Source organism: Cuculus canorus, chromosome Z, assembly GCF_017976375.1.
Source record: "Cuculus canorus isolate bCucCan1 chromosome Z, bCucCan1.pri, whole genome shotgun sequence".
Taxonomy (NCBI): domain Eukaryota; kingdom Metazoa; phylum Chordata; class Aves; order Cuculiformes; family Cuculidae; genus Cuculus; species Cuculus canorus.
In genome coordinates this window covers 26009817-26036485 of record NC_071441.1, presented here as the reverse complement: position 1 = coordinate 26036485, position 26669 = coordinate 26009817, and the positions used below count along the sequence as shown (strand labels likewise).

Sequence of the window (26669 nt, the reverse complement as noted above, 5' to 3'; positions counted from 1 at the left end):
TGGTGACCGCACACGGACTTTGGAAGACAGCTCGGCGTTAAATGACACCGATGGGCGCTCGCAGCGTAACGCAGACGCCGCCGAGGCAGCGCTGGGGCCGCCGGTACCCCTCCCGCGCCCCGCGGGGTCCGGCGCACGGCGCCCTCGCACCTCGGCGAGTCTCGCGCGGCCCCGCGGGCACGTGGGCGGCTCCCGGCGAGGGGGGCGGCGCGGCTTCTTCCATTTCCCCTGGCCCTCGGCGCTGCCGGGCGGGCGGGAGCGAGGGCGGGCGGAGGAGGAGGAGAGAGGGAAGAGGGAGGTGGCCGAGCCGGAGTGAAGTGAGGCGCTCAGCTGCCAACACTCACACACCGCCTGCCGCCGCCGCCGCGCTGCTCCCGGGCGAGAGACGGGAGGCGAGCGAAAGCCGGGCGCGGGAGAGGAGGCAGGAGATCCCGGCGAGGGGAAGGAAGTCAGAGAGGAGGGGAGCGCGGAGAGAGGGAGAAGGAACCCTCCTCCCCGCGGAGAGACGACTTCCCATGTAGCCGGGAACAGCGGGAGAAGCTGGCGCTCGGGAACTGCGAGGGAAGCTTTCCAAACGAGTTACTTAATCCCCGAAGAGCGGCGGGAGGAGGGGACGGCAGCAATCGCCGGTCATAACCATTATTCCCGACCCCTCGTCGTTTAACCCCCCGGGCGGTTCAATGCCCTGCTCCGAGCGCTTCCTAGAGTCCTCCTCGGGGTAACTTGGGAGGACGCGCTGCCGCTGCCGCCCGGAGGTGAGGAGCGGGGCCTCGGAAGAAGGAAGAAGAAGTTTTTGCGAGGGTCGTGCGCTCAGGAGAAGATGGGCTGGAAGCGCCGCTGCTGCTGGGGAGGCGGAGGCGGCGGGGACCTTCTCTGCCGGCTCACCCTGGTGCTGGGGTTCCTGCTGCCCGCCTGCAGGACGCGCCTCTACACCAACCACTGGGCTGTGCGGATAGCCGGGGGGCTGCCGGAGGCCAACAGGATAGCTAGCAAGTACGGATACATCAATATAGGACAGGTAACCCTGTTTACAACTACTTCCGAGCGGGCGGGCAGGGTCCCAGGGGCAGCGGCGGGTGGCTCCGCGGCTGTCGCACAGCCCCGCGAAGCCCCCACCGCGGGACGGCGGAGGTGCTGCAGGGGGGGACCCGCCGGAGGGGTCGGGGTCGCGGCTGCCCCCCAGTCCCCCCTGCGGCCAGGTGCGGAGACGAGCGCGGGGGGCGCGGCCGCGATGCCCCCCGTCCCCGGTGCCCCACCCGCTCCCCGTTTTGCCCCCCGCCGGCCCCGCCGAACTTTGCGCTGCGCGCCGGGTCCCCTCCCAGCCCCCTCGCAAGCGGGGAGGAGACCCGCCGATGGGAGAGGAGCATTCCCTGCAGCGAGCGCCGGGCTCCGCGGCAGCCGGGACGTGGCAGCTGCGACCGGCGGGCGGCCGCGGGGGGCGTCCCCACCTCCCTTCTGGCGGGGCGAGCGGAAAGAAAAGGTGACAGGGTTGGCCCCGGGACGGCTGCCGGGCGTGCGACGGCCGCCAGGGTCCCGAGGGGCTGCTTGGGGGGGGACCCGTCCCGCCCGCCGCCCGCGCTGCTTCCAGCCGGGGGTGATGCGAGACGAGGGGAGAGAGAGGTCGGTTCTCGGGTGCGGGCGCTCTGGGCAGAGCTTCCCCGGCTGGGCAGCACCTGGGGCTTTGCGGAGCCCGCAGATGTTTCGCTAGAAAACACCTGGGCTGTCGAGATCCAGGAATCATCCCTTGAGAAAATTCGTGGATCCGGCCAGGTCCAGGAACAGCAAGTGAGGAAACAGCTGGTTCTCGCTGGATCTCATCACACTGAAACATGCCCCGCTGCTGCAGCTAGACACGGTTGCTGTTTAAAATGTCCTGAGATCACTTTTTCTGGCAGAGTTTGTGCCCAGTGTCCTAGGTTTTCCTAACAAGTACGTGTTCCTTATGAAGAGATCAGCAAGATGAGTGAATAAAAAATAAACAATTCTGTTGAACACTTAGCTGGGAACATCTAAGCACAGTCTTTCTAGAGAGTAGTTTATACTGCATGAATTGAAAATTTAGAAAGGAGTATTTAGACGTACAGAAGAGTTCCATCTTTTACATGAGATTCATAAAAACACAGCCGCATTTTCACAACAGGCTTTTTTATATCAACTGGATCAAAGTGAGATCCCATTTTAATGTAGAGTGTCTGTGTACTGCGCTGTTGACTCAAAAGTTTGAAGCAGCATCTCAAACATTCCTAATGATTGCAAGCCTGAATAAGACAGCTGTGCAGTCTATTAAGAGAAATAATTTACATAACAAAAACTATGAAATGACACAAAGCATGATATGTAAAGATCCAGCTACTTCAAAAATCTGGGTACCAACTTCCATCTTGGAGTACTTGAGCACGTAGGCAATATCATTCCCACTTGGGTGCACAAAATTTCTGTAGGAAGCTTACATGTAAAAATTGACTCCCCACCCTGAAACTGCCATTTAGCCAAGTGCAAAACTTTTTGGATTCATGTTTTTCTTTTTTGTCTTACACACATCTTTTGCTCAAAACTGTTTCTCTGCATTCCTGTTTGGGCCTTTGTAGTCCTGAATTAAGCAGCAGTTAATCTGTTGGAGGATGCACTTTTGTCTTTTGTCAGGGCAGCTGGCTAACGCGGAGCCTACTTTTTTTTCTACATTGCACATCCAAACCCCATGTTGAACTCAGTAGAGAATGTAGGAAACCACTGTTGCTTCTTATGTGTTGGTGGAAGTGCCGTGTATATACCTACGAGATATTAATAATAGATACATTACTGATCAGGTATACAGATGGGAATGGGAGAAAATACAGACTATGAATAATGAATAACTGGAAAATACAGTACTGTGTATGCAGATGAAAAGAAACCATATGTGAAGGGAGTCAGTACCGTTACCTAGTTATGCAGGTACGGAGAAGAGGAATATAAGAATGTTAAATGCTGGTTGCTTGAGAAAGGAAACTTCAGTGATAGTATCAACTAGGCTGATGGGTGATTCCTGATCTTCTGGCTGTAATCAGCCTTTAAAAACAAGAAGCAGGCGGTGGGCATGTGTGAAGAAATTCCATAGCTTCCTATATGTATTTTGGATTGAAGTAACTGGGCACTATGCCAGGTTACAGTTAGATGCCCTAAGAAGTGTTGTGCATATACACAAAGTCTTATGTAGAGTTTCTTTTCATGGGTATCTTTTTACAATGACCAGTCTTAAGTTTCTGATAATGTCTTGCATGATCGTCTTCTAATGGTATTACTGTGACAGCATGTTTGTTGTTAGTATGTTAGTGGTCAGTCCAGTGTCTGTTCTTTTTTTTCCAGCTAGTGCTAATTCATCAGGCTGACCTGGTCACTGGGTAGAATTTAGAATCTGAGAACTCAGAGTTCATAATCCAGATGGCTGTGATCTGACCGTACATAGTTTTACATGTAAATATACAGTTCAAAGCCTATATAAAATAATTCTATAACTGTGTTTCTTTAGAATACAAAAAAAAAAAAGTACATCCTTTCCTGTGAAGCTAATCAATCACTTCATGTAAAGTTTATCGCTTGATGAAGATGGGTGAAGGGAGTAAAGTATTAATTTTTAGAGAAGAAAGTCACGAATGGTCTGGGTTGATGAGTTTTATTTTCTCATAACAGGCTTTTTTGCATAGGTTTGGAAAAGCAGGAAGATATTTGACACAGCAGGAAGTGCAAAATCATGAGAATGGGGCAGGAATCTACTGTTTGTCACTGCAATACAATTGCAAGCAATTTAAAAATCTCTGTTCAGTGTGAGATGTTAAGAGACATTCTCTTAGTTGAATACACTGAAAACACTGAAAGACATAAGCAGAATTATCTGCTAAAGGCAGGACTACAAATGCTTAATGTCTGTATGTTGTAACAGCTATAGTCAGGCAATTAAACTTTGGTTTTGCACATAATCTCTTCTAGGTAAGCTGAAATATTATTATTAAAGCTGAAAGTGTCATAAAAGCTAAGCTATGCAAGTCTGCTTGAAGAAGGTAATCACACATCTATAAAAATTAATTCCACATCCAAAATTAATTTAAATAGATTTTCAAAAAATGGTGTAATGCGTTAAGCATAATATTTTTGGTTATGTTGAATTTGTGAGCTCTCCTTTTGGAAGAAGATGCACAAAGCTAAATACAAATCCCACTATGGCTGGCCCAAAGAACCAACTCAGTACAAATGACCCAGAAAAGGAGTGGAAGTAAAGTATAAAGACATAATAGGTAATGAAACTGTGTATAAAAAAATCGAAGTCAAGTAGGTGGATTTGCGAAGTTGCAAACAAGCAGTTACAGCCGAAGGTAATAGTGGAAAACAGAGGGGTTCTGAAGATGTTACTCTGTTACAATTTTGCATTAGTGAAGACAGAAGGTGCTGTGGGAGAGGGAGAGATTAAGGTAGGTTATGAGTAAAACAGTTAGAAGTAGGCAATATTGGGGTTCTGTTTGTGAGAAAATGGCATTGAAAGGCAGGTGAAGTTGATGTGTGGACACGAGACAGTAGACAGAGGAAGGCTGTGAATCCTAAATGCCAGACAACATCCCTTCTCCCAGTTTTCATTATCTGCTGCATTCCTTGTAACAGGCAAGTTTTCCCTTTCTTTGTTGCTTGTGTGATTTGGAGAATACCCAATTGAGGCTTGAAATACCTCTTAATTCTGTTTTCATTGCCATGGTGATGACAGGAAAGCTACAAAGCCTACCTGAATGAATGGAGGAGTTAGTCAGAAATAGATGGCAGAAGGGGATGTTAAAAGAGGCCTTGCGATTACCTGCTGGTGAGCAATTGAGAACTCTTGCACATCACAGCTTCTGGTAAACTCCTGTTGCTATCAAACTTCTTCTGTGGTCTCCATCATTTGTAAAAGGAAATTGAAACTTTAGCTTCTCTGCTTATTGAAAAGATGAGTTTTCCATTAATTTTTAGGGGATGCAGAGCAACAGAGAAAGAATCCTCTTTGTGTTTTTTCCAGGCTATGTATTCTGGTTCTTGTTACCTACAAATTGCTTCAACCTACTGCTCATTTTTCCTTACCATTACTGATGTGGAGTTGACAGTATACATAGAAGCTTGTTCTTCAAAGATACATGAATTCTTACAGTTAATCTAGTGAGACTGTCATTGTTTTCCTTCATCTGTGGCTTGGAAAACCATGGAGCAGCAACTTAGACCCATCACTGTAACAACTGTTATTCAATTTCTGTTGGAAAACTCTTTTCCCCACAGGCCTAAAACAGAGGCAGTAGAACCCCTCACTGACAGACACAAAGGGGCAGGATATCCTTTGGAAAGTCAGTGATTTTAATTGCTGCAGTTAGTGCCGCCAGTTTGGAGCTTCTAATTTGGAAAGTAAGGCTCACTTCAGCTGACTCTCAAATTAACAGGCCTTTATTTAACTCTTACTAAAGGTGTGTCCCATAACTTCATGCTTGAGTACCCACTGGTAATGTCATTTCTATGATATAACCACAGCTGCGTTAGAGATGGTGAACACAGTGAAGCATAGGTATAAACTACAAAAGAATCGGTCCAAGGACTTCTGTGTTTCATTGGGCTTTAAAATAGAAACATATAACAGCAGGGCTTAAATGTGTAGATTTTCTCTTTTTTTTTCGTTTTCCCATGTATTGCAGGCATTTCTTGCCTGCCCTTGAAGTGCAGTTAGTGGTTTCTAGCAAGCAAATTCGTGTCTCATGTAAAAACAGTGTCTCTGTTCTTTTCATATGCATCTTTTAAGAAAGTAGTTTGGGCTAGTAAGCCCTCTGGGACTGTGATAAGGTAGTACAATGCAAAGCAGCCAAGGAGTTTTTCTAAGTTCCATGCTGGAGGGAGCAATTTGGAGTATATTGTGTCTCCCAGCAGCTCCTTAATGACATATTTTACCCTTCTGTCATGCAGGGGCTACAATAAAGAGACTTTTCTCTTAGAGCAAAGTATCTGTCACTGATTTTTGGGAAATTTTCTTTCACTGTTGGCAGCTGATGAGTGTAAAACATATAGTCTGTGTGGCGTTTTGAACAATTGGCATAAGTATTATGACTGTGTTGATAATATGGCGGTTCCTTACTATACAGTCAAAGAAGGAAGCTTTCTTCTCACTCAGCCGTGGAAAGTTAAGGTATATGCTCATATGTCCTATTGATTGCCATGAAATTCCTCATTTCTTGTAAATGCAGCTTCTCACTGGATGTATAGTTTTGTTTCGGTGCTAAAATATTCTCAAGAGAGTGGAGAAAGAAACACCAGCTTATAAAGAGATGACTTGTGAAACATCTGAGAAGCTGGGAGTGCTTCTCAGGTCTCCAGCATTGAAGGCTTTTGTACTTTTGAGCTACTGACTTAAGCTTTTTCTCCTCGCTTCCTTTATTTATTGTTCTGGTTTGAGCTTAAGCAGAACCAATTTTCTAACTTTTCAGCTAAGCCTCTTCGAAGAACTTCATTTTCTGAAAGTCAGGAGCATGTTTTTGAGACAGTGTCTCCAGAAGTGATAATGCCTAATATTTATAGTTACCACCAACACATGGTATGGGGCAGTGTTATACAGAAAGGCCATTGCTTGTACTTATTCCTATAGAAAAAAAGGCCAACATTGAGCTGATGGAATGCCATAAGTGAATAGGGCGAAAAAGGATCTCATCTGCAGGGAGGAGCAGACAGGAAAGGTGACCTAAAACTGACCAACAGAGTATTCCATTCCGTATACATCACATTGAATATAACACTGATGGGTCAGGAGACTCAAGCTTTCTTCTTCTATGGCTAATTGTCCAATGACGACCTAGTTCTTCTGTCCCTGATCCTGATTCATGCATTCCTGAATTCACACCCCATCTGCTGCTGAGTCCAGCCTTTCCCCATGTCTGCTAAGCAGCATCAGTGGTGATGTGTAGTCATTAAATAGGAGTCCAATTTTATATACTGTGTATATAAATATGTGTGTATAATTGTTTTAACATTACTGTTTTCCTTTCTATTATTGTTTCATTAAAGCTGGTTTAGTTTTATTTTGCAACCCATAAGTCCCTCTCTTACACTTTACTTCCCCTGGAGGGGTAAATTGAATCACAACTGCCTGCATTTAGCTGCCAACCATGCTGGAGGGGACTAAACTGTGACATTTATATGGATGAAGGAGAAGGAGCTCTAGTAACTGACTCTGGGTACATGAAGTTTTTTTAAATTGGAATGTGTGGGCTTCAAAACATGGAATGTTTTCTAGAGTTGTGCACTTCTACAAAGTGGTACCACTTTCAGTTTCAGGTTGCTGTCATCTGTTGCCAGGAGTTTCTCATGGAAGTAGGGGACTTTCCTTGATACTCTAGAAAAGCATGAGAAACAAACAGCTGATATCCCAAAGGTTTGTGGAAGAATAGAAGAGGTAAAGGTATCTTATCTGTGGCTCCAACAAGGGAGAGAAACACTGCATTAATTAGTATAGGAGTAAACTTTAAATCCTTCTATTACTTTTTCTTCCTTAATTCTAGGCAGTGGCTGAGGATGGGTCAAATCTTTTCCATATCATATCTTTCCTCTCCTAATTGTATTCTTCCAGTAATTTTTCTTTTCTGATCTCTTCTAGGGTCTAGTGGTCTACTCTGCATTCTTGGCAAGTGACAGACTACCCTTTCCCTCCAATTGTCTTCCTGCAAGGAATACACAGTGTTTGCCAAAAGACACTTCAGTGTGTTAAGCTTAGGGGTGTGGCCCAGAAGGCACTGTTAGGTGTATAGATGTGAGGGTTTTCATAATGTAAATGCTGATGTGACTTGCAAAATGTGGAGTGCTTTTATTGGACATTTATAGATTTAAAGGCAGCAAATCACACAAAGAGTTCATTTCAAACCTGAATTCCCAGTGATGGCACAGAGACAATGTTATGTAACAAGATCAGTTAATCAGAAAGAATGGGAGAAATGGCTGTTTCCCATTTTCCAGATCTATTTCTGATGGGAAACAAAAGGAAATTTTGCAAACTGAGTAGTTGAAATTGGAAGGCTAGAAAAAAGTATCTAGTTAAGAGAAAAAGGACCTTATTTTGAGATAAAGAGCTTAAAATAAGGTTGCTGTCTTCAGCAAAGGAAGGAGTTTGCTGCCATAGTTTCCACCATCCTACATGGATGACTCAAAAAAAGCAGGATATTAGGCCTCTGTTCATCTACCCCAGAGTAATGATAATACAGTTAATAGAAGAAAGATGTCCATTAAGAGCCTGTGTGGTCACAGTACTGAAACAAAGTATATTCGTACTAAAATTTAATAGCTGTGATAAGTTCAATTAAGTCCTGAATATTAACGATCATAGAGTCATAGGAAAAGGCCTCTAAGATCATCAAGTGCAACCATCAGCCCAACACCATCATGCCTACTAAACCGTGTCCCAAAGTGCCATGTCTACATGTTTTTTTTAACACCTCCAGGGATGGTGACTCTACCACTTTCCTGGGCAGCCTGTTCCTATGCTTCCACTCTTTCAGAAAACAATTTTTTTCTCATATCCAGTCCTGGTCGTATAGCTAGTGACATAGTGACATATCGCTAGTCACTTGGAAGGAGAGACCAACGCAGACCTCACTACCGACTCCTTTCAGGTAGTTGCAGAGCATGTTAAAGTCTCCCTTGAGCCTTTTGTTCTCCAGATTAAACAATCCCAGTTCCCTTTGCTGCTCCTCGTAAGCTTCGTTGCCCTTCTCTTGGCATGCCTCAGTAACTCAGTGTCCTCCTTGTACTGGAGGGCCCAAGATGTGAATACCAGAACTACATTATTAAAAGAATGGAAGCTAAGTGTACTGTAAACTGTGTGCACGTGCTGAGGTAGTCAGCATACAGCAAGGAAAATTGAATTTTCTCTTATTATGGCAGAAAAAAGTACATTTAGGGACTGGCTGAGAATAACTACCAGAATCAAATTCTGTGGTAATTTTCTTGTTTAAAGTCCTCAGGCAAGCACACTAGATTATATAACAGTTAGCTGCAATCTGAACTTACAAATGGCAATGTTTGTGGGAACTGCTCCTCTCAAACAAAATAAAAAAGTGGACCAGGTTAGATTAAGTGGAAGAAGCAGAAGAAATCTATAAAACATAGTAAGTCAGTGGTGTGTCATACCTGTGTTATGACAGTGGTCATGTCTGGTGTGACATGATCTCTGGCTGACAATAGTGGAGAATTGTAGAAGAGAAGGGCAGGAGGGGAATCTTTACAGATCGGCTTATCCATTGTAATGCCCTTGAGAAGGATCAGCTGTGTCTACATCTTTCCTGGCAGATATTTAACCAGTTTTCAAAGGTCTTCAGTAAGAAAGCTGCCTAGTGTGAGAATATGGTTGATTCTAGTGGTTCATTACGCTCTTTGCCCCTGTGAAGTTTAAGCTGTATCTATCTTCCTGCCATTCAGAAGCCTACATGTCTTGTTCCTCTGTGGATATTAAGAGTAGCACCATCAGAAAAGTTGCAGTGTTCCACTCCTTCTGCCACCCACTTTTCTGTTTTTCCATCCAAGCCCAGTCCTTCCCGTGTTTCACATAGGTCAGGCTTTCACTGATCAGTCTTGCTGTTCAACACTGGTCTCTTTAACTGATCCTTATCTTCTTGAGCAAGGACCTGCTGGAATATACCAGCTGAGCACAGCATAAGGATTCCTTCAGTTGTTTTGAGGACAGCACTCGTGTTTACGTAGCCCATTATGGTGTTTTGTCTGTCCTGCAGAAAATTGCTGAAATTGCTCAGCTTGTGATCTGCTGTGGTTCACAAATTGATTCTGCCATTGTTCTCCAGCCTGCGTTTGTCCAGTAGGTTATTATTGTTGATTAGGTGAAGTACTTTCATATACCTTTGCCTAGTCTTGCCCTGTTTTTCCAGACCTCATTTTACAGTTTCTGTTTGTTTTTAATTCTGTTCCTGCTACTCAACAAGCTTGCAGATCCTCTCTGCTTCTTCATGTATATTGTGTTTAATATAGTCTTTTCCATGAATGTCACTAGTTGAAATATTGACCAAAACAGTTTCTAGAGGAACACTGGCAGGTACTTTTTTGCTGCTGTGTTGTAATAAATAGATAAAAGATTGTGTATCAATATTACTTACATAATTTTGACTTGCTATTCCATAGTTTAACTTTGTCTCCTGCTTCAGGAGTTTGAAGGGGACTGTTACAAAAGTGGTACTTGAAGGCGGATACAGTTTTTAGTTTACAAAGTGTTACCTCAAAATAAATATAAAAATCCCAGGATATTGAATTGGACAGAATCATAAGTCACTGATAGTATAAACCTTAAGGTGTTCTTAAGTGCTTTTTTAATCTCAGTTTTAAGCAAGTCTAAATATAATCAGTTTTAAAAGTGTTTCTGTTACATGTCCTCAGTCTGGAAAGCTTTGGATTTTTTGCAGTGTCTTCCAACTTGCAAGCTGACTTTAATCATGACCAGTAATTATATATCTGTTCTCTTGTTTAAGTGACTCGTCTTTAGCACATTTGCAGGGGAATCAGCCTTTTTTTTTTGCTTCTGTAGCTTCTGGTTTCATATTTGCAGATAAGACTTCCCACACCCATGGTCATCCCAGTTGCTGTGTTTTCATTGATGTCTGTTGCCTTTACCAGAAAAGGTGGCCAGCTTGTGCATAACCTCCCCACTGCTTTGTACAATGTTGTAAATAATTCCCTAGACTTTGTCAGCTAAGGTATTTCTAGTATCGTATCTGCATGTTTTGCATCTGTGTTTTGTGGTTCTGTGATTGATCAGTATGTATTTCTCTTCCTTTCCAAATGTTAAATTGTAAAATCACAGGGTGGGGAGATACATATGTCAGTCTTAGATCTAAATAAATCATGTGGCTGCTAGTGAGGAACTGTGGGCTCTTTGTCACCTGCCAAACACAGGGAAAAACATGATCAAACAGAATCCAGCCTGCCAGAGATATATAGCTTAAGACAGTAAGTGATTATTTGGCAACATGCTGGACCAATTTGTTTGATATTTGTAGAATGAAAAACTCTTTGGAATGAAACATTGGCAAGTCCAGAAGAGTATCAGAGCTACACCATGAAATCCTGCCAGAATAGCTTGTGGAAATTCTTGTGGATTATATGATGGTGTATGTTGGAGTTGAGATTGTAAAAGGCACATTAGCCAGACCTGATTATGGATTTTACAGTTCTAAACAAATTAAGAAAGAAAAAAATTTGTAGCACAAACTCTTCCATAGAGAAGGAATCTGCTCCCAGGAAGACAACATGATCCTAAATGGAGGATAGCCATCAACAAAGGGCCACTTTTGGTCAAGTCACATTTCCCCCACCACCACTTTTTTTTTTCCTTTTTAGAGATGTTTATGTGCCAGCAGGGAACAGGCCTTCTTTATGTTGGTTTTCCAGGGCCAAACTGAAATTGTAGAAGTAGTACAAGTCACTATTAAAACCTTTATTACATTCTTTGATTCATTTCTGTTCAAACTGGAATAAACCCACCAGGTTTTGTACAAGAGTGCCTACTAGGCAGTGAAAGTGTTACTAGGTAGTGCTCTGGCTAAAATTCAAGCCTAGATTGGATAATGTTCTTCTTTTTAAAATATTTAACTTAATCAACAATAGCATCTAGCCTCCCCTCTGGATAAATCTAGAGAACATTTATTGGCTTTTATTGAGCTTTTCTTTGTAGAACATATTAACACAGTAACCTGATGTCTTAAAAACAAACAGGAAAGAAAACGTACACTGTGTCGCACCTCTAAAGCCAGTAGTGTGCCATCTATAAGGTAGAGAAGTAGTTACCATAATATTTTTGTTCCTGTGAACAGCCTTTGTTCAGACAGACCCGTGAGGATGCAAGGCCATTCTGGGTCAATTACAAGATCCATCTGGCCTGCCTGTCTATGGCAGCGGTGTTAAGTTACTGTCAGTGGGAGAGAGTGAACAAAACAGGCATCCAGTGCTTTTCCCGAGCGCTCCCTTCATCTGTTTTCAGATCTGGAGACTGCCTGAGCTGGATGTGGTTTCTATATAGTTAGAAATTCTTGATTTTTTTTCTGTCCAGACACTTGTCCAGTCTTTCAAATTAAAGCAAACTTTCAGCATCCACAGTATGCTTTAGCAAGGATTTAAAATGTTTGCTACTTCACTGCATGAAAAGCCACTTTTCTTTTGCTTATTAGCTTCATTTCATGGCTACTGAAAAAATGTTGAAAATCAGTCTCTGTCCATTCTTCTTATTCCGTACATGATTTTTTAGATTTCTAATATTTTCTTCTAAATTGTGTTGTATCTAGACTGGAGAATCTTAACTTACTTAGCTATTCCTCATACAGAGGGTGTACTATATCTGTGTCCATTCTTCTTCTCGCACCTGGAAGCTTGTCCAGCTTTACTATGTCTTCTTGAATAGAGGGTACTAGAACCACGTATAGTACTTAAAGTGTGACAAAACCCTGGATTATTCTTACAGTGCTATGTTCTCTGATTTATTCTCCATACTTTTATTTGAAATGTCTAGTATGTCCTTTGCTGTTGGGACTTATACCAAGCTGAGTTTCCATGTATTAGTCTGCCATAACCCAGAGGTCATCACTCCTCAGTGGTACTGGGCAGCTCAAAAGAGTTCATTTTAGTGTGTGTTTAGGTTTGTACGTCAGTTTATCTATGTTTGTCTACATTGGATTTCATTGGCCATTTCATTGCCATCACTTAGTTTTGCAGGATCCTCCTGCAGTTCACACATGGTCAACCACAGACTCTACTTCTGTAATTGTTAACAATAGCTGACATTTACACCTCATGGCTCACTCGCTTTTCCATGTAAATTTTTTTTTTATGAAATAGTCTAGGTCCCAGAAGAGGTTCTAACATGGATCCCAGCAGAACTCTAGCAGAGACCTCCACCTGTTGTGAGAAGCTACTTGCTTTTTAGTAAACAAATAACTAATTACTCCTGAGCTTTATTTCCTGTCTTTTACCTGATTGCTTGCTTCTGCAAAGACCTTAGGCCATAGCTTCTTAAATTCTTAAAACCTGTTGGTGAAGGACATTGTCAAAAGCCTTCTGGAAATTCAACCAGAATATGTCTGTCTACCCAACTTTGACTATATACTTGACTGCTTCAAAGAACACTAATTAATTTGTAAGGCAGATTTTTCCTGTGTTTAACTATTTCCAAAGTGGTTGTTTTTATTAACCCTCTTATTTCTTAGTTTCTACTCATTTGCCTGCTAGAAACTTGCAGATCCAAAATTGAGATCACATTTGTCACCTAGGTGTCCTGAAATATGAAAACTACTTTTTAATCGAGAGATTTCACGCCAGTGCTCTTATTGCTATCTATTACTTTATTGAGTGTTTTTATTCAGCTGTTTCATCCGTATTCCTTCCACAGTTACCTGTAATCTCATTGATTAGAGTGATAAGACAACTTGAGTAACAAATATTCATAGGAGTAACAGTTTCTGGAAAGTGTCTTGTATTTTCCTAAATTTAATAGTAAGAAAACAAAAAAAAGTCTCTCTTTGACAGGATCTAAAGATATGCATAAGGAAAAAGCAAGTATATAAGCAAACAAGACCAAAAAATAATCCTCAAAATGACTGCATTATGTAGCATTCAAACACAGTAAGAAGGAAAACAACATCATCATAACTAATGTTTAGTGAGGATTTAAAAAAAACATCACAGCACACCAAGGGAATGTTAGTTCTAGCATAGTCATGTAATATTCTACTTAAAGTAGCTATTTGTAATCGCAACAACAACAAAATGTGAAGCATTAATTCAGATATATGCAGATTTCTCCTGTGTTACCAGCTTCCATAGTATCAGAAAAGTGGTTGAGGTTCAATTCAGCTTTCACTGGAAACAGTGAGACCTTCCACTGTATTTAGTGGGAGCTGCAATAAGCACTTAATGAAGAATTTTTTTTTTTAATCCAGACCTCATTGAGACCTACATTTCAGATTAAGTTACCATCCTAATGTCTAGGTTCATGTACCAGATATCAGAGGAAAGTCAAGCAGAACTGATACCTGATTCATGATGAAATGCGTAAATTCACTACAACCAATGAAAAAACAGGTCACATTTTTCATATACTGTCCATCTCACACATTTAAAGAGTATTCCTTGGTGGCCTTCTTGTTTGGAGAGCAGAATCTTAGAACCTGAAGGCTGTGTGAATGCTTAGCTGTATATCTGAAAGTAGATTTTCTTGGAGAAAGGAGCAATGTTTCTACTGTTTATTTGTTTAATACATTGGTGTTAAATATATAATAACAAAACACTGAGATAGGGAAAAAGCTGATCACCTAAAGTAGTAGCAATGAATTGGATAAAACCGTGTATTTTTCTTCATAAATGCATTTGCATTTCCATTTTGCTACATTGTTTGCTTCTCTTTTACTTGCAGAAATAAGGTGCTAACTCATTGGCCCCTTCACAAAAGGGGGCATGATCCACCAGTTTACATTGCACTGCTTTCTGTATTGAAAAGAAACGATAGACAAGATTAATGAGAATAAAGACAGTAATTGATCTCATTTCGAGAATTTTAAGGAAATGTGTAATGTTGCCCTGGAACTACAAGCCCATGGTCACAGTTTGAGCATTGCTTTATTTGATAGAGACATGAACTTGTCAGTTGCTGTGATGCCTCCTTAGGTGGAGCTAACAATGACACTGGGTTTGTGATTATTAATGCCTGTCATTGTACTTGAATGGTAACATTACACATGAAAGATGTGGAAATAGCTTCCTTCACCATCTCCCACCAACTCTTTTAGGCTAATATATCTGTTGGAAGGCCAAACCTGCACATTGTACAAAAACCTTCCACCCCCAACTCTCCAGTAATTAAGGACTCTGTGTTCATTAGTTTTCAGTTACTTTTAAAAATATTGTTCTAATAGTCATGACCTGTTTATTAGTCCTAGAGAGGAGGTGGGTGAAACTCTTCTTTACTGACATTAAAAGAAAGATTTCAAGAAGTATAGTCAGTCTTCTTTCAATTTAATGTTTGAACAATCAACTTGGTGTCTGTGTATCTTCCCCTTCTCAGATTTTATTGATTCTTAGCTTCACCGAGGGAATATTTTTATGCCCTCCTCTCTAGGGAAGTGGTACCACATAGCAAGTGAGTACCAATACACAGCACAGTTCAGATTCAAGGAGGGCTCCCAGCTCTTGTCCTCCTGCAAAGATTAATGCATGTTCTTGTTCTCAGAGCTGCATCAGAGAAAGGTGGGGCCGTACTAAAGCTCTCCTTCTGACATAACTTGTGTAAGGAATATGTATTTACTGTGAGCTCATGTGACCTGTGGCATATAAAACAATTCTCTTCACTACTCATGCATGTAAGACTCAAACATCATTTTACTCATCTTTTCTCAGGCAGCTTTTTTTTGCTTTATTTACCTGATAGGTGTCTTCAGAATTTCTCTTTTTATGATTTGCCTTGAGTATTATTCTTTTTTCACTAATTGCACTAATTGAATACAATCCAAGTGTATTTTTATTTTCAAGAAAATCGGCTATCCTCTCTCTCCTTTCACAACTCAGTAGGGCAGAAGGGTTTTCATTGCGACATCCACGGATTTTATATGAATATATAATCCAAAAAGGATTCCACAGTCCTCTTCAGAAGGTTTGTTCATCCTGTAAAGTAGGGTAGATTAAATTAATAAATCTTAGTGTGATTTAGCAAATAATGAAACAAAGCTATGATACAGTTCTAATTTATGCGTTTCTAATATCTGAACTTATTTTATAAATTCATATTACTTCCTGAGACCTGTGACCTCTTTCATCACATTATGGTTTCCATCTTGTCCAAAGACAGTTGCATAAAACATTTATTGTGGCTTTGATAGAGCAAAACATTTTATTTTGCTATTTGGTTGTCAGGGTTTTTTTTTCCCACATGTTAAATAAGTTTAACAAGAAAACATCAAAGTGCTAGAATCTCAAAACCCAGAATTTCATTTGGCAATGTTTGTTTTAAAATACAACTGTACAAAGTAACCTGTATGCAGAAGATAGGATTAGGGAGCTATTTCAATTTACCTGAACTTTGTAAAAATTATAAGCCAAGTATCAGTCTCAGAGAGAACTTGATTTGTTTTATATTGCTAAGTAGATTTTATAATGTATTTAGAATAGAGCATGACTCTATGTAGAGAAACAGAATTTTGTAATTCTAAAAATATTTTAGAAAAACTTCACTAGGAATTTAGAAGTCTACATTTAAATTTATATTTTAATTAACTTTTAATTATAGATTAGAATTCAGACTCTAGATAGGTTTAGATTATAATCTGGAACATAGTAGAAAGCCGTGAAAAGAAAAGCTGATAGGAAAAATATTTTTAGAGAGGTTATCCAAAATTAAATATACCAACTCATGTAAAAAATTTCCACTTCAAATTGAAATATTTTTTTCTATGTTCTTTTTAATTTGTATTTTTGGTTAGTTTAGCCACCATAGTATTTTCTGAGAATTTTAAAGCTTTGTAAGAAATACATAAAAATTAAAATTCATATTAAAATTTACAAACCATCTTTGTAAAAATGCAAGCCTCAATAGTGAATTAGAATGATATGAAGAATTATAATTTACCTCAGGATATTGTTACTATTTTATCCAACTGACAAAGGCACATGAAAAGTTAAGAGAGTAGACAGCTTATGTTTATTTTTTCAGTGAAAGAATTAATGTGCTGCTTTAAACCAAAATGCAGCAGCATGTAAGCAACCACACTGATGTTATCTGAAAGAATATAATGCAGAGCTACTTTATTTTAATGGCTCTGTTATTCTTTTTTGACATCAAGTGTTTAAAAAGCTTTACTGCACTTTCCTAGCTCAAGGTGAATGCCCAGACAAAATTTCTTCTTTCAAATAGCTGAAACACAAAGGAAAAAATACAAAAGCAGTCCTGAGTGGCTCATGTTAATTCAGTAAGGTGATACTTTTTCTCCCCATTTCAACAGAAGGGAAAGGGAATGTCAAGAGTAAAGTTTGTAGAGTGTTAGCATGTTCCTAACCCATGAACAGATACAACCTGATTTAGTTCTATGGGAATTTTAATGTTCCTGTTCTAATAGCCGTATGGTTTGATTTATCAGTCTGTTTGAGGGTTTTGCTTATTTTTCATGTGGAGTTGATTCAGAAAGGGATTTCCCTTTTCCAGCTGAATGGTCCTGTCCACCAGACCAAAGTTTTAACGAACTGAGCAAGAACTCTTGATTACAGTGTACATTTTTTTTCCATCTAGGAGACTCAGAAAAATATTTCAAGGAGGAGGATGCGTTTAAGGCCAAGTGTTCAGTGTCACTATTCAGAAACAGCAACAACCTATAGACCTATCAGTTTCCTTTAAAATGAACCTGAAGAGAAAGGAACATGACAGAAACAAAGATATGAACTGGCAAGTTGGGCTGTTACTACCAGGAGTGTACACAGAGATGTTTTCAAAACTTGAGCTGTCAAATTTCTGTTAGGTAATTAGGCTTAAAATAGAGCTGAGAACTGGGTTACTTGGACATTTCAGCATAGCTGGAATTCAAGTTTTCAGAGTAGTCTGGGTTGCATCTGAGGCTCTAATCTGTGTTTACACTCACATCATCCTGCTTCTGCTTCAAATTCTTTTAGTTGACTAAGTTTGGGCACACTAAAAGTCTCCCTTTTTCCCCACCCAGCAGATATTTCTGTAACATCCAGATTCAGAGCCTTTTGTAATACTGAGACTAAACATCATTATTTCCATCTTTAGACCATAATGTTCAGTAGTTCAGTTAGTTGTTTTCCCTTCCCTTCCCTTCCCTTCCCTTCCCTTCCCTTCCCTTCCCTTCCCTTCCCTTCCCTTCCCTTCCCTTCCCTTCCCTTCCCTTCCCTTCCCTTCCCTTCCCTTCCCTTCCCTTCCCTTCCCTTCCCTTCCCTTCCCTTCCCTTCCCTTCCCTTCCCTTCCCTTCCCTTCCCTTCCCTTCCCTTCCCTTCCCTTCCCTTCCCTTCCCTTCCCTTCCCTTCCCTTCCCTTCCCTTCCCTTCCCTTCCCTTCCCTTCCCTTCCCTTCCCTTCCCTTCCCTTCCCTTCCCTTCCCTTCCCTTCCCTTCCCGTCCCTTCCCTTCCCTTCCCTTCCCTTCCCTTCCCTTCCCTCCCCTCCCCTCCCCTCCCTCCTCTCCCCTCCCCTCCCCTCCCCTCCCCTCCCCTCCCCTCCCCTCCCCTCCCCTCCCCCCCCCTCCCCTCCCCTCCCCTCCCCTCCCCTCCCCTCCCCTCCCCTCCCCTCCCCTCCCCTCCCCTCCCCTCCCCTCCCCTCCCCTTCCCTTCCCTTCCCTCCCCTTCCCTTCCCTTCCCTTCCCTTCCCTTCCCTTCCCTTCCCTTCCCTTCCCTTCCCTTCCCTTCCCTTCCCTCTCCTCTCCCCTTAGTAATCTAAGAAGACACTTTTGTTAAAGGCTTCTTCTTAAGAATTGGAATTTTAGGGTTTGGGCTGAGTAAGGTACAGAGGGCTTGTGCTTCTCTCTTCTAAATATTTCGTAAACTGATCTTTGTGAGAGATCCAAGTTGTCCAAAACTGAAAGTGGCGCAGTCTTTCACCTCACTGCAGTGTGCTGTATGTGGGCAAACTTTGCTATAATTTCTTGTGAATGACGCATAGTAGGTGAAATTCACAGTTCTGATGACACCACTCACCTTACCACCTGTAATAAAAAAGCTTTTGTTTAGACGTTATATTTGAGGGAGAATTAGCCCTCATTTCAGCCTGCTGGTCAGATGAGGAAGCAGCTCTGCAGCTGACCTCATGGTGGTTGCTCATAAGTGTGTTGGAGATCTGTCAGTGCTGACCCAGCAGTGGGGTTTTGGGCAAGAGAGGTTGGGAAAGTGTGGTTACTATTGCAGTGTCTCATAGGAAAAAAAAACCAAACACCCTGACTCCCCCTGAAAAACAGTACACAGTTCTGCTGTTTGAAATACAAGTCAGGTTCTGGTTCCAGTTCTTAGGTGGACGTGCTCTTCCCAGATATGGGTGGTTTAATTTGAGTAGGTCAGTGAACAACTAATAGCCTTTGTAGGGCCTTATTGCTTCTAAATGCTGAAATCAGAACTCTGGTTCTAGGATGGTTTTAGGATGTTTAGTAGTTCCTAAGTCTGAAGGGACACAAGAAGGAAAGGGAGCAGCAGTTTTCTGTAGTATCAGTGAACCTGTCCACCTGTGGAGAACATGGCGGGGCAACCGGGATCAGAATTAGAGACTGTGGGCTCACCTCCTTCATGTTTGTTACACAGTGGCATGCGTTGAAGGCACATGAGCTGTATTGTAATTTGCATAAACATTTAGTTCTGTCAAAACACTTTGTGGTACTAGATAGGCTTCACTGGCATTTAACACAGGGAAGAAAGTTCCAGCAATACTAAAACATTCTGTTTCAACCTTTTCAGACTGAGACATTGACATTATTGCTATTAAATGTGATTTCCAGTGTATTTTGTATAATGTGACAACATTTTAAACATCTTGAAATCTGGAATATATTTGAATCGATTTTGTCGAAATGATGATAGTAAAACTGATAAACTTTCTTAATCTCTCTGTTCTTGGTATTTCCTTCTCTCAAGGATGCTCTTCTCTCACTTTGGAAATTTATTGCAATTCTAAAAGAAGTGAAGGCTCAGATTTTCAAGTCTGTGTGAAATACATTGCTGTACCTATTTAAAATGGTTTATGTTCCAGACCTGCACAAGGGTAGCAGGTCTGTGCTTCTTTGGCTTTCCTATCACTTTGTAGAGTTCAGAACCAGATTTGGAGCTATCGTCCTGCCTTTCAAAATCCATTTAGGGCCAAAGTCAGTAAAGATAGGAGAAACTCAGACTCTTAACCTGTTCCACCAGTTCACCAGCTCAACAACATATCGTTTTCTGTTCAGCCCACTGGAAGATGTGTACTTTGCAGGCAGATGTCTAGATGATTCTTGTCTTAAAAAAATTTATTTAGTAGGCAACTTTCAAGTTCATGTTCAGCTACATGTAAGTTTCAGTTGTAGTTTCAGAGCTTAGTTGGATATGTCAGTTTGATGATCGTGTTTTTATGTTTAATATATATTTAACGGGAAGCTTTAGCATTTGTATTTTCTCACAGTTTATGAGGACACTCACGTGCAGATGTAGATTAAATAATTCATCCCTTAATTATATCCTGAGGTATTTTAATATTGCTTTAGACTATAAAACTATATATGGAAGAAATATTTTCCAGGACAAGCCTAGAAAGTTTGGTTCTTGTCTCATATTATCTTTAGAATTCACACCTTTTCTCAACTTTAAATAGAAAGTAAAACTTAGTGAGTATAAAATTAATGTAAACGTGCATTTGCTTTGATTTTCTGGGATTCCACTGTGATACTGCAGGTTTCTTACTTCCAGAAATTATTTCATCTTTGAATAAACATAGTATAGTACTTTTAAAATGTATATATATGTATGTATTTAAAATGTTCAGAGATGAAGACTGCTTCTATAGAGAGAAGTCTCCCCTGCCCCTACCATCTGTTCTCCTTGCTTTTGGCCGGGCAATTCCTCAGGAATGTTTCTCTCTTTCTTTTTAAAGAAATCAGGTCCTCCAGGTCAAAAAGGAGATTACAAAGATTTCCCAAGGATAAAATAGTTAAATTGCCATCAGTCTCTAAGATAGTTAGCTGTGCAGTCTGGTGTTTCTCTCTTTGCGTTGCTTTTCCTCTGAGAGTTCCTGTAAGTCCTGGTAGTTAAAAGCATAAAAAAACATTTAACAAGAACATCCATAATTATAAGTTTTATTGTGCTATATTTCCATGGTTTAACTGTTCTCCAAGTGGTCCAAGGATGTTGGAAGGTCTAAGTAAATTCCCATTGAGGGAAAAAAAGGCAATAAAATTTTTAATAACACTGGTGTTACCTTACTGTGAGAGTCACTGGCAGTTAGTGAATATGAATTAAATTCCATTTAAAAGATTTGGGATCCTTTTATTTCATTGGCAGTTATGAACGAAAGCTGTATATCTCATCATTTAAATTAGTTGTTCTTATTAATAATTGTTATCAGAAAACCGATGGTGCACAGAGGATATGGCGTTACAATTGCTACACTTAATTTTAAGGTCTTAATTCTGTCTCCTGAGCCCACAGTTTCAGAGGAACTTCAGCTGTCAAGCATTAAAAAGCCTCAGGCTGTCCCCATTTTGCTGGAAGGTAAAGCATGGACATCGCTCCAGTCTCTTCTGTGGGTGGCTAGCGCTGTTAAGCTGCAAGACCTCCAGGACTGCAATTAGGTCATCTTTCAAGTTTAACATTTTGGATGTCCTCAGAGGGGTCAGCTTATGTTTTTCTTTATTAACTAAATAAATATAAATCCTTAAATTAGTACAAGACAAAACAGAGAGAGCTGGGTGATATTGAGATCTGTGTTGTACAAAACAGGACAGATGTCCTTTTCCCTAAAATATGACCTTTCTATTTATGAAGTTCTGTGCACTGGTAAAAATACAGTTACTTGCTTGAGCTGTATCTTTTCAGTAACGTGTGTGCTCGTGTAGACGCACATGCACACAGAGAATAGTAGGTTTATAATTCACTCTGAAGACAGCAAAGTCCATAAAAAGTTGACAACCTTTGTACCCTGGGTGGACATCAAAAAGTAGAGGAATGTCTGTGAACTTTGGAAGAAGGGACAGGCGTCTCGAATACACTACAGGGAGGAAGTGAGATTGTGCAGAGGAAAAATCGGGAGGGCTAAAGCCCAACTAGAGCTCAGATTGGCCAAGTCAGTGAAAGATAACAGAAAATCTTTCTATAAATACAATAACAATAAAAGAAGGGCCAGGGAGAATATTCAGTCCTTATTGGAGGCAAAGGGAACAACTGTGACAAAGGATGAGGACAAGGCTGAGGTACTTAATGCCTTCTTTGCCTCGGTCTTTAGTAGAAAGGAAAGTGTTCCCTGTGTGTACATACCCAGGAGTTAGAGGAGCAGAACAAAGGCCCCATGTTCCAAGAGGGGATGGTTAGAGACTTACTTGCCCAACTAGACACTCACAAGTCTATGGGGCTGGATGGGATCCATCCAAGAGTGTTGAGGGAGCTGGCAGACAGCCGACTGAACATGAGCAAGCAATGTGCCCTGGTGGCCAAGAATGCTAATGGCATCTTGGCTTGAATCAGAAACGGCATGACCAGCAGGTCCAGGGAGGTTATTCTCCCTCTGTACTCGGCACCAGTGAGACCGCACCTCGAATACTGCATTCAGTTCTGGGCCTCTCACCACAAGAAGGATGTTGAGGCTCTGGAGTGTGTCCAGAGAAGAGCAACGAAGCTGGTGAGGGGGCTGGAGAACAAGTCTTACGAGGAACAGCTGAGAGAGTTGGAGTTGTTTAGCCTGGAGAAGAGGAGGCTGAGGGGAGACCTTCTTGCTCTCTACAACTACCTGAAGGGAGGTTGTAGAGAGGAGGGAGCTGGCCTCTTCTCCTAAGTGTTAGGGGAGAGGACAAGGGGGAATGGTCTGAGGCTCTGCCAGGGCAGGTTCAGGCTGGACATCAGAAGAAAAATTTTCACAGAAGGGGTCAGTGGGCACTAGCAGAGGCTGCCCAGAGAGGTGGTTGAGTCTCCATCCCTGGAGGTGTAAGAGACAGGTGGATGAGGTGCTCAGGGTCATGGTTTTGTGGTTGACAGGAATGGTTGGACTCGATGATCCTGGAGGTCTTTTCCAACCTAGTGATTCTGTGTGATGCTGTGAATGTGCACTTTACTGATGTCTGAGGACTTTGGGAGCAAGAGTAGCATAATTTTCCAGTAGTTAGCACTTCAGCCCTGTTTGAGGCTACTGATGAGTCTAGGAAACATCCAGAAAGCAATTGATTACACCCCTGTGTCTCAGGAATGCGTAACCTCACCTTGCACTGGTGCTAACCCTGACGCTGAAGTTCAATGGACTCTGTGAAAAATTAAAAAAGGGTGCAACAACAGGCTGATACTAGGAGGCATTCAGTGTACTACAGGAGGTTAAACTCAGAAGAAACTCTAGTTGATGAGGTCAAAAGGAATACGATAACATGACTCTAATAATATTGTTAGTTTCCCTTTGGGCTATAAAATCAAGCATGGAATCTGCTTTTTGTACGGACACACCATGTGACAAAAAGGGCTGTGCTGATCCGTGGACGAAGAACCAGGATGTACTTTGGCACCTGTTCTGGCAACAGATTTCAGCACACAGAGGTCCATGTGTGAGGATAGCCCAGGGTCCTGCGGTTCTTTGAGGTGTTCACAAGAAGACTTTACCATATATTTTAAGGGAGGGCTTATTTGTGGGCGTGCATGTGGAGTTGCGAGATTGGGCTCATGCATGCTACAGAGTTGCATCACTTCAGCTGGAGTTGCCTTTCAAAGAGAAGGCAGCATGAAAGTTATCATCACAGTGCTAATATACTTTAATTAGGCTTAGTCAAACCAATTCCTATTTATTTACGATAAACTAACTTGGTAAATTGAATGTTTTGGTGTTTGACTTAAACTAAAGATAAATTCTTCCTAAATGGAGATATGGATGGACCAACTGCACAGACTGGGATTAGTATCTTTGACCCTGCATTTTTTCCCATTAGATGAATCCATTTAGGTTGTTTATTTTTTTTTTCCCCAAAAGATTCTCCCTCATTCTCCTATGCTGTATACATCTTTAAATTTTAAGATAAAATATTCAAGCTCCTTCAGAGTAATATTTTTCTATCAGTGTTTCCTTTTAGTCTACTTTGATATTTTTTTCAAGATTTTCATTTCCTAAAACTCTAAAAGCATATTCTTGATGTTTTTCGGTGGCTTATTTCAGCTTCTCTTTGAACCTTTACTGTTGAACGCTCAAGTTTCCTACATGTGCATTTTTACGGATGCAAATTCAGAATACTGGGGGTTTTGGGGCTAGAATTTTTGAATGTTGCTCAGTCCTCTTTAGTAATTTCTCTCAGATTTATTTGCAAAACCAAGCCTGTTTAGTGAGGTCACTGTGAGTTTCAACTTGAAATGACAGTAAGCTCTGCTGACCCTTTTTTGCTCATCTTTAAGGAATTTTAAACTAAATTATTAAGTATCTTACAAGATTTACAGTACAGTAGGAGGTCAGATTCCAAATGAGTTTCAGAGATATTTTGCATAGAGACAAGGAGGCAGTATATTTGCATTTAGATGCATAAAACTAAAATATCTAGTTATAAATGTTTAGATATTAATGACTCTGGAAAGGAACATTTTTTGTAAAATTGTGAAGGCTGTCTTAGTTTAGTATTTACATTGCTACTGTGTACTGATGGGATGAATAAGGCATATTTTTATTATACCATTATGAAATTTGCAATTTTGTGTGAATTTATTTTGTACTTCGAGCTAGTATTATCCTATGAAGTTGCCATTTCCATCTTTCTTTCTTCTACTTCTTTTTTTGCCCACATTTGGCAGAAAGAAAAGCCTGTTCTTATTGTATAGTCTGATGTTTTGAACGTCCTTTTTATAATTTAATTATAAAAATAACCGAGTCTGGTGCATTTTACCTTATATTCCCGTAAGCAAACTAGATGGAATGCTTTTTAATAACCCTATAGCCATTTGAAGATTTTTATTTTTGCCATTTGAAGAAAGTTTGGATATAGATTGATATAGAATTACTTAAAGTACTGCATATAAATTAAACATTAAAAGGTACATACAGGCAGACTAAGCAGCTCAATTATAATCTTTGGTTATGCAGTTACTGCCTCAAGGACACTCCATCCATTTCATATCATATGTCCTTCTTTTGAAAGCTGATCAGTGGGTTCAAGTAACATTTCAGCATGCAGGAAATTGCATAATTTATAGACCTTTAGAAATGAAAAACAGAAAACTGGTTTTCATAAATTAAATCTCCCTCTTATTTTTTTATCTTCTCTCCCCTTACAGATTGGAACACTGAAGGATTACTACCACTTCTACCATAGTAAAACAATTAAAAGGTCAGTTCTCTCAAGTAGAGGTACCCACAGCTTCATTTCAATGGAACCAAAGGTAAGAAAATCTACCTATGTGTCTGAAGCAAAAGCCTTTGCATTTTTTATATGAAATGTCATACTAGAGGACATTCACCTGAATGGCATATAGCATTACAAGAACTGACACGCTATCTGTTTGCTCAGGTTCTGCTTCCCATTAAAACAAAGCAAAGACAATACCATGCTATTAAGTATGTGCTATTCTTGGAACAGAACGTGCAACATTATATATGAAGGAGTACAGGAATTTTGTTGATGCACTAACCACTGTGCTGTGTTTCTCTGCAAAACGACATGTGTAACACTCATGTCTGCAGATCTTATGTGAATCAACCAAGTTTCAGAGTGAAGATGAACAATGTGGGATGGTACAACGTTCAGAGGAAAGTTTCTCTTGTTTCTTCTCCTCTTTTTCTGGACTTGGTGTATTCTATGATAAGAATGCTCTTTTTCTATGGAAATTTTGACAGTTCCTACTGGTGTTAATTTTAAGATCTGTTTGAAAAATGGTGTTATGTTTTTGGAGTATATACAATAATAGGTAGCGGTCAACATAATTTAATTACTTATTTATAGTTGTGTGATATTGTCTTGTATCTGTAGCCAAGACATTTTGTTTTAATTCTTTAATTCCAGTGTTTAGTAGCTTCATCACTGACTGTAGAATTAGATTTCCTATGGTTTTCTTTTAGAAAGGAAATTTGGAGAAGATACTATTAGCATTTTTATGCTGTTTATGCAGCCTGTTCTCCCAAGCCAAACCCCAAGTACCTGATGTTTTTCAGTGTTGATAATAGAGTCCAATTTTTTTTAAGTCCTTGGATGACTGTTGTCTGTGAAAGTTTTATTGGGTTTTACTTGACATAGAATTTATGGTAATTAAAAGTTATCAGTAAATGACAGTTTGAGTGCTGTAGAGGTGCAGTGTACAAGTTGAGTGCTGTAGAGGTGCAGTGTACAAGTTGAGCATCATACAGGAATACTGCTGCAGTTTGGAAAACCGTATTTAAGGCTGAAGTCCCTCTTGAGGATGGAGCAAGACCAGGGAAGTGCACGCAAGGCATGTTCACCCCTGTGTTAACAAGGCTGAACTGCTTAATCTTTGAAGAGCACCAGCAGCTCTGCTGAGCAGCATATTTTTGGGATTAGTATAAAAATGATCAGACCCCAAATTTCTTGTTCCCACAAGTGCTGAGACCACCATTCAAACAAGCACTTCACTTAGAACAGGTGATACTGGAAAGGAAGAGAGAGTGCCCACACCTGTGTCAGTCCACACTCTTGCCTGTATTCACAAAGTTAGAATGGTTTACACACAAGGGCATAAGATCACATGCACATACCACCATACACTTTACCCCTAGCTTCCAGATACCTGTTTCTGTTCCTCTAGCAGCCAGCCCAGACAACAGTGGCCAGAATCATGAGAGCAGAGCACAGCAGACAATCAGAACTGTCATTTATTTTCCAGCTTTTTCCGTGTTATATTTAGGTCTTGTCCGCAGTTTGTGCTGTTGCTGGTACAGAATTTCTGAGTCATCATTATATATCACTTTAATATTTAGAATTTCTAGTGAGGATTGTGCAAGGTACTCAGTCCTGTTAATGA

At 40.8% G+C, this 26669-nt stretch overlaps 1 protein-coding gene across 2 annotated transcripts in view; it reads left to right on the top strand.

Annotated features, from left to right (window-relative positions):
* Positions 1-282: 282 nt before the first annotated feature.
* PCSK5 (proprotein convertase subtilisin/kexin type 5) overlaps positions 283-26669 on the top strand; it is a 249086-nt gene continuing 222699 nt past the window's right edge. The window contains exons 1-2 of one of the 2 annotated variants that reach the window (XM_054054114.1): positions 283-1018; positions 24972-25076. In XM_054054114.1, coding sequence (XP_053910089.1) covers positions 821-1018; positions 24972-25076 — 303 coding nt within the window. In that variant the 5' untranslated portion in view covers positions 283-820. The remainder of the gene's footprint in view (positions 1019-24971; positions 25077-26669) is intronic. The other variant, XM_054054115.1, reaches the window with a different exon arrangement.